This window comes from Condylura cristata, unplaced genomic scaffold (genome assembly GCF_000260355.1).
Source record: "Condylura cristata isolate star-nosed mole 26May11 unplaced genomic scaffold, ConCri1.0 scaffold00017, whole genome shotgun sequence".
Taxonomy (NCBI): Eukaryota; Metazoa; Chordata; class Mammalia; order Eulipotyphla; family Talpidae; genus Condylura; species Condylura cristata.
In genome coordinates this window covers 15,197,437-15,206,087 of record NW_004567118.1, presented here as the reverse complement: position 1 = coordinate 15,206,087, position 8,651 = coordinate 15,197,437, and the positions used below count along the sequence as shown (strand labels likewise).

At 33.9% G+C, this 8,651-nt stretch overlaps 1 protein-coding gene across 1 annotated transcript in view; it reads right to left on the bottom strand.

The window, feature by feature from the left end:
* Positions 1-1,250: 1,250 nt before the first annotated feature.
* Positions 1,251-8,651, bottom strand: part of APPBP2 (amyloid beta precursor protein (cytoplasmic tail) binding protein 2) — a 35,775-nt gene continuing 28,374 nt past the window's right edge. Inside the window, exons 8-13 of the mRNA XM_004684454.2 lie at positions 8,369-8,474; positions 7,598-7,722; positions 6,051-6,136; positions 4,583-4,773; positions 3,749-3,914; positions 1,251-1,800 (exon numbers count right to left, since the gene is read on the bottom strand). Of these exons, the coding sequence (XP_004684511.1) occupies positions 1,547-1,800; positions 3,749-3,914; positions 4,583-4,773; positions 6,051-6,136; positions 7,598-7,722; positions 8,369-8,474 (928 nt within the window). The 3' untranslated portion in view covers positions 1,251-1,546. The remainder of the gene's footprint in view (positions 1,801-3,748; positions 3,915-4,582; positions 4,774-6,050; positions 6,137-7,597; positions 7,723-8,368; positions 8,475-8,651) is intronic.

The following is an 8,651-nucleotide window of genomic DNA, read 5'->3' as shown; positions in this document are numbered from 1 at the left end:
AGAAAACCAAGATTCAACACACATCCACTCACCCATTACACTAACTCCAAGCATTAGCCAGGAGCAACATCTCCAACAGCCAAGTCATGAACCCCTGAAAATAGGGGGGAAAACCCTGATTCTTGACTATAGAGGCATCGAATAGCCCCTATAATAAGAACTGAGGTAACAGCAAAAGACCTTTTTGTTTCTTGAATTGCTACATGTCATAAATTCTCAAATTTAAAAATTACCAACACTAAACCTGATTGGTTAAAGAAAAAAAAAAAAAACCCAATCAACAGACAAGTTAGTGAAAGGAATATATCATTAGGGAGCTTTCCATCTGTGAATTTCCAATAAAATGACCTAGCTGTACTGTCATTTACTATATAAAAAGGTAGGATTTCTAAGAAGACTTGCTCATTTGAGGGCATTCCTTTTTCCATTAATTCCCATGAACTATATATAACAGCAACCAAAAGTTCCCACCTTGACATGAGCTATTTCAAGACTCTTACCCAACATATTTGTTGCGTTGATTAGGGTAAATTTAAAGGGGATGGCTGCAGCAGGTATTTATAGACTTGCTTATGGCATTTCCTTCTTGTACCTTGACTAAAGATATGACATTGAAATTGCCAAATTTTCCTAGATTGGTAGCTATTACATGAATAGAATTTTTGCATTATCACTTTTCGTTATATATCTAAATGAAATCATTCTACTAATAAAGTATATGTAGGGGCTAAAGTAATAACCTAAAGCCTCTGGTCCAAATAACCCCTTTCTATTGTAAGATGGTCCTTTTTAGATCCTCCTGGTCCTGTTAGCAAATGCTCTCAGTTTTTCTTTTTTTGTTGTACCAAAAAAAAAAAAAAAAAAACCACAATTTAAACACAACCTTCTCTAAGACCCCCAAACAACTAGTTAAAAATGCTGGTCTATCAGTTTTTCTCTTTCTTACAGATCAACACTGGCCCAGTATAGATGAATCTGACAGTCCTTCCCTTCTAACAGTACTCTGGAGTGGCTAGATCCCCTCTCTGAGGAAGGGAGCCAACCTGTCAGGATGTCCTTCTATTAGTATTTGTGTTAACTTTTCTATACTGCATATAAAGATTTTCCCCATAAAATTTCTTTGTAATACAGTATTGAATACTTCCAAATGGAATAACTATATGTTAAAAAGTTGTTAAAATCATCCTTACATAATAAGAATACAACTCTTTTAAACTCTTAAATAGTTTTATTTAGGGGTTCTTTTTTTCTTTCAGGCTTTCTGCAAAATGAATTTTTTAAAAAGAAAAAAAAATTCCTGTTGTTTATTCTACTAGGTTGAAAATATGGGCCAGACTACTTATACATGCGGTACATGCTGAATATAACTGAATATATGCTTATTCCTACGGATACTCTGCAAGATAGGGATCACCCGAACAGGGTCAATGGACTGGACCAGTGTTTCAATGCAAATTCCAGCCCCAAAAAACAACATGGTTTTGATTTCACAGTATGAATTCCCTGGAATCTGGGAAAAGATAAATTGGTTAACTGAAGTCCTCCCTCAGCAGCTCGGTCCCTCAACATTCTGAGAAATCAGGAAGGACTGCACCACTTCTTCAGTGGACTGGGGGCTGGTGTTGACATCTTCAAGAGCATCGGTCACTGAATACTGTCGATCTCGCAACCGATTCCAGTTAGACAGAACGTTGTGATATTCAAACACTTTTTCGTAATTTCCAATGGAGTTGTAAAGTTTAATAAGACCTCTGTAATCATATTCTAGTCCACTGTAACCTTCACCAAAGAGTTTCTTCCCTGAAAATCAAAAAATGAAAGCTTAAATTATGAAATAACAAGTGGCTTTTCCAAGACATGAGTTTAACTCTTTAAGTAGGGAAGCTTGCTGTTATTCCCTTGATAGGCAGAGATTCAAGACTTGTATTAGTGCTTTCCAATGCAGTCCTAAGCATAGTTATTGCTAGGACATAAAACTCTTCTCTGAAGCAGCTGGCCTCACTAGAATAAAATTATAAAATTTTGTAGTCTGAAGGGACTAATTTGAAATGATCTAAAAGTAATAATGGGAGCATTCCCAATAATAGAAAAATATATACACCAGGTTACTATTGTAGCACTGTTTCTAATTGCAAAATATAACACAGGGAAATTATAGGTTCAAATAATTATGGTACATCCACTCAATAGCACACTATGCAGCAATATACATAAAGAGGAACCTCTCAGCTTTCCCTGAACTGACATGGAGTGCTTTGCGGGCTATACTGTTAAATCAAAACAACAACAAAATATCTATAGCATGCACCTTTTGTGTAAGAAAGAGAATCACATATTTCTGAGCATACCTTTCACTATAGTTCTGACTTTTATAACTAAGTAATTCGTATATTTAAAAAATAGCAGTAAATAAAGATGGGAAACTATTACACAGACACAAATAAACCAAACTATCTTTCAAATGACTAACTCGCTGGAGTTATTGCAGTTAACATACTCTAAAGTTTAATTGCACTTTATTAGGAAATGCCACACTACACTGTTAATTTACATGCAAGTTTATTTCATTTTTTTGAGTCCCGACAATCTTTAAGTTAATAAACTAAACTAAGGCTAACTAAGGGATATACAGTGATTGATTTTCAGGTAAAAATGAATGTATTAGGCAGTGATTCTAATCCTGGCTATATTAAGAATGTATAATCCCTGGGGTGGGAGGGAGAGTAAATAGCAAAGTAACTTGAACATAATAAACTAAAGATCATATCTTCAACTTAAAGACAAAAGAAAACTGTAAATAAATACTGAACTCTAAGTAGAAAAGTTTGTTTTTCATAGTACTATGGTCTAGCAATCTTAAAACTGCACATTTTAGTATTGAAGAAATCGATGTATTATGAATAGGGAATCAGCATGTACAGCAGAGCAGATGAGAAAGGATGGTCTTTTGAAATGATGCTGGGTCAACTTTATACCCATACTATAAACAAAAAAACTGTTTCAGGGTTGCAGATCTAGATGTGAATGGTAAAATTGTTTCTAGAAGATAATCTGAAAGTATGTCTTCATGGGTTAGGAGTAAGAAAAAAGGTCTTCAAGTTAAATGTGCTAACCATATATGAAAATGTCAGTAAATCCAATGACATTAAAATTAAGAACTTAAAGAACTACTATAAGCCAGTATGAAAACAACAATTTAAAAATGTAGAAGAATTTTAACTGGCACAACATTAGATAATGATGACAGTATTATATTTTCTAACAGGACTAAACTGAAAACCCAAGTGTTCTGAACATCCATTAACATTAAATGGAAAATGATAGGCTAATCCAATAAAATATTATATAGTGCTAGAAATTAACCCAAAGGAGCCAAATGAAAAATGCAGACATATTTCATAATTGACATTCACCAAAATATACTGGACATTTATATCAAGTTAAAAACAAGATAACCTTAATCTATGATGTCAGAGTCAAGAGAAGGGAGGGAGAATATATGCTAGTCAGAAAAATGATTACAATAACTACTTTTGTCTATTACTGACACTGTCATACTAATTACTACTGGTTTTCTACATTTTACCAAAATATTTCAGATGATTTTTGGGTAATTCCTGGATATCCGTAGCAGCTTTAAGGTAATTTAAGTCTTACTAATATAATAACACTGCCTTATGTAACATGTAAGATATCTTGAGATGCTACTTCTCTAAACAACTGAGTAAGAAAATTTTAATTAACTTACCAATTGCTATAGATCGCAAATAAAGTTTCTCAGCATTTTCATACTGATTCATGTCATAATTATATAAAGAAGCCAGATGTCCCACTGAAAGGGCTACTTCATAATCTTCTTGACCAAGAAGTTGTTCTTTAATCTGAATTGCTTTGATGTGCATTTCTTCAGCTTCCTGAAAAATTATTACACTGTATCAATTACTAGATTACTTTTTCTTATGTCAACAATTCTTACCTAATAAGCAAAATTCTTCTAGGTGTTACCAACATTATGGACTCATGTCGTTACCTGACCAGAGGACATGCTGTTATAATCCAAGAGAAGCTAATGGGAAATATTACTAGTTTTGAGAAACAGATGATAATAGTAGTGGCCCATGCCAAAATGGATAGGAGCAAATCTGATAACCATAAATTGTTAGGTGAAATTAACATGAAAAATTCTAAAATGAAAATTAGTAGGGAGCCGAACAAGCGGATCAGGAGAGGTCTGCAATCCCATGTGGGTCACCTCACTAGCCAGGGATCGAACTCATGCTGCACTAGCTGCGGACAGCTTTATAGTGCTATGCTTTAGCCTGCTGCACCACCAGGGAGGGCCCTATGTTTTAAGTTTAACTCTAACAATTGGATTAGCCTTTATGGTTTGATAAATTTCTTATTTTTCCATGCCCTGTTTTTTTCTAATCGTATTTTCATTATACTGTTTAATACTAGTTATTTTCTCAGTACCTCTGTAGATGAAGGAAGGAATATGTATAATTTATTATTTAAGATATACTAAGAATATACTTCATCACTTAAAACTTAGAGAGTAAAATATAAGAAAACACATCTCTACCTTAAATTTTCTCATTGATTGGTAAAGTCTTCCAAGATTTCCATAGTGTTTTGCAGTTTGTACATTAAATTCTCCAAAAGCTTTTTTAGCTAGTTGGAGTGAAGACAGGTGCAAATCATGAGCTTCTTGAAGCAGCCTCTGTTCAGTTTCTTTATTATGACAGTCAATCGCAATTTCCTCTAAAATAAGTGCTGGATAGAAAGCAATAAAATTAGTGCACTTCCAAGTCATCTACCAAAGCTAATCAGAGCAAACAATTAAAAATTAAACACTGTGTGTGCTGAATAGAATTTTATGTGGCTGTGATTTAGAACTGGTGAAGATTAAAGTATTCCAGGCTATTGAAGAAGTAAAAAACAAAACAAAAAAACTCCACGGTTATGGGAAGGAGTGGTCATTCTATTTTACATAGTAAAATAAACTCAAATTTAAGAAAAATGAAGTCATATATAGAACTACTTTGCAGAGTAATTTTTTATCAGACTTAAACTTTGCAGATTATTTTTTAAAGCAAACGGAAGAAAAGGCAGCTTTTTAAAAAATTATTAAGCTGTGTGAGAGTACCTAAGAATTGTTGAAAATTCTGAAGCTATGTTTTATGAAAATATACTGTCACATCTAAATAATTCTCCTACTCACTTAAGCAACCATATGAGGCAAGGAGACAGTTCAATTGCTAAGTTACATTAAACTTTCAAATTCCACTGCAAGCCTTAAAAATATGTACTTTTTAACCGGGAAGTTTTATTTCTGGGAAAATTATCCATGCACGCAAAAGTAAGAGATTTTAAGTTTTAAAAGTGAAAGGTTAAAAATGACAAATTAAAAGTCAAACAATAAAGGTAGGGTTAAAGACATTCAATAAGGAACATATACCTACATGTACTGAAGTAGAAAAATGTACATGATATACAAAAAAATATTATAAAACTTAAAAACTCATTCCAGAATTAAGGTAAAACATATCCTACATGCAAGAAATTGCAAAGCTGACCAAACTGTGGTGACAAAATAAATGGTTTAAGTGAAAGGGCCATGGTAGTAATTAGAAGAAAAGTTAAAGAGAAGCAAGAAAAGTAGTATCTGCAAGAGCCTCACAACATAAACTGTGCTCGGGAGCCGAAACTGAAAAGCCATTTTCAGTCTGTTACCCACATGATGGTGCAATTAGCATTTCTGTATTTCCCCACCTCCCCTTCTAAAGAAATTTATCAGTTCATAAAAAGAAGAAAAGGAGGGAGGCTAACAAGGGAGAAGGGAGGGAGGGAGGAAAGGAAGGAATTCTAGCTTACTGATATTAAATGAAGAAGCAAATAATCTTGCATTGTGAACAACTGGAAATTAAGTAGAGTCGCAAATACTTTAAATCATGAATTGGTTATTCAGATTATTTCTAATTTCGGAAGAAATAAACCAAGACCCCTAATTTTATACCATATACCATTAATTGAAAAATAACAAAGGGTACCTTTCACCCTCTTTGAAGAAGCCAAAAGAAGATGATCTTCAGGTAGGATGTGGGTAATAATACCAATAGCTCTTTCTGCATGAAATCTGCAATACAGATAAATATACTCTGGCATTTCTTTTAGTTACAACTGATTCAAGCATTAACAAAATTCACAATTAAAAATACAGATAGCATTTCTAAAACTATCTGTAGTTAAGGATCAGTTTCTTCTTTTAAATGTCCATTGTGTTGCACACTAAAAAACAGCAGTGGATTGCTACCTCCCACAGCAATAGATGTGGTTATTACAGTCTACAAAACTCAGTATAATCTTTCATTGTTACCTCTCTGCCTTCATCTCCTACCATTCGCAGAAACAATTTCCTTTTTTCCCTCTTGCCACACAAGCCTAGCAGTTTTCTAAACCAGCAAAGCATGTTTCTCACATAGGATTCCTTCTTACACTTGGTTTACTATTTCTGGAAATGTTCTTACCCTGAATATCCTCCATCCACATGGTTCACTCACTGAAAAGCCTTTCTAGGCCAGGATCTATGAAAGCCCCTAAAAAACGTAGGGGTTAAAATCTCAGCGCGATTAAACTACCATCTGCTACTGTGGCATAAGTTCAATCCCCGGCCATGGAACTGATTCACATGGTAGAGCAGACCTCTCCTGCTTTATCCACTGCTCCTCTCAGCGCTATATTTCAATGGATCCATTGGTTCTCCTCTCTACTCTGTCTCTAGTGAATCCTCTTCTCCCCTGCGCCTCTTACCTGCACCCCAGTTCTTGTATGCATAAAAAATAAAAAATAAATCTTTAAAAAAAAAAGTAATCTATCATCATTCTTGATGCCTAAACTTAAGAGTGATACAGATCAATTATAGATTCCACTGTGGGGTTTATTTTTTGTTCAACTAGGTGCCCAATCTGAAATGGACAAGTTTCCTTATCATCTAGCTTCTCTGAGGGGTAGTGTCTACTTTGCTTCATACGAGGGTTTTAATTCTAGTTCACAGCTTCCTGTGGACTAGACGCCTATCTCCTGAAACCAGGATTATCATTCAATAAAGGTTATAGTAAATACTAAGTCTTCCCACAGCCCCAGAGCAGTTACGCATTATTTCTTGCCTACCCTTTCAAAACTAGAATTTAGTCTCAAGGACTCCCTTGTCTCTCTTTGCAAGTTCAGTTATGCATTTCGAAGATGAAAAACTTGCTGTATTTTATTTAGTATTTCTGTATGCTGTTAGCATGAAGCTTTGGGCCTGCCATTCAGCCAGAGCTACTATGTTTTTCAAGAAAAAATTAAAAAGATAAATTATATTTTGATAGTCTAAAATACACATCTCAATATTAAGCCATACAAACTAAATGAATGCACTGCTAATAAAACGGTATAATTTTTAAAAGACTTCAAAAACATTAAAGGCATATTGCCTTAAAGCTCCAGAAAGACAAGCTTAATTCATAAAATACACTAAATAACACTGTTATTAGGAAAGACCAAAAAAATCACATTATCAGTAACATTTAATCCCTTACAGAAACGTGGAACTTACAGTGCATTGTCAAACTTTCCAGAACTATACTGGTGAACATAGGAAGAATAAGCCAAGTCTTCATGAGCCGTTGCTACATGGATATTTTTGCCACCAAACACTGACTGCCGGATATCAAGGGCTGCCTAAGAGAGTCACAAAAGTATTTAATAAACTACAATCCCTAGAAAGCACCACCCAAATGCAACATCCTAGAAATTTAAATATATATTCTATATATCCATCAGTTTTAAATATATTTAAGTCACAAGACACTGAAGTTGCTTATATGACCTAATTTTGTAAAGATTAAATTTGACTTAAAAGGAAACAGCTTAAAAATAAAAATTATTCTCAGAAGACCCATCAATGTTTTTTCAAGATGCTTTAGAGTAAACTGTAAAATCCAAGACATCTTAATTAAAAGGATGGAACAATACATTCTTTCTGGAGAATGCCTAAGATAAGGCCTACAATAATTGCTGCCTACCCATTTTGTTATTACAAAGGCAGACATAATAGTTTGTACTAAATCAACAAAGACAGGCCATCATCTGAGCAAATGAAAAATACATTTAAAGATGGGCCAAAAACCAACAACTTTCTTTGGATGAGTTTCTTTAACTCCTAAAACATTAATGTGTTAGTCTTCTAGGTTATTATTAAGGAAAACAAGAGTCTGCCACATATGCTGAGGGACCCAGAAAGTTAAGAGTGATTTATAAAATGGAAATAATACAGTGATTCAGCAAGTCAATTTAGGTTCAGTAAAAAGTGCAACTAGTAACATACCTGATAAATTGCAACAGACTGACAGATATTATCTACATTGAGTAAGTAGAACCCATAATCTAGCAGTGTATCAGAATATTTTGGGTGTTTAGATCCAAAATGATCCCTATAAGAAGACAAAAAAACTATTAGGATATAAAGTATAGAGAAACAATTTGTACAGGTATTTTTTTGTAACAGTTTATTTTTACATCATTTTGTACATTTTTTTTCCATTTCAATTGTAATTCCTGCAGGTTTCCCATCACCAAGTCATCCATGTGCCATCACCATAATCCCGTGC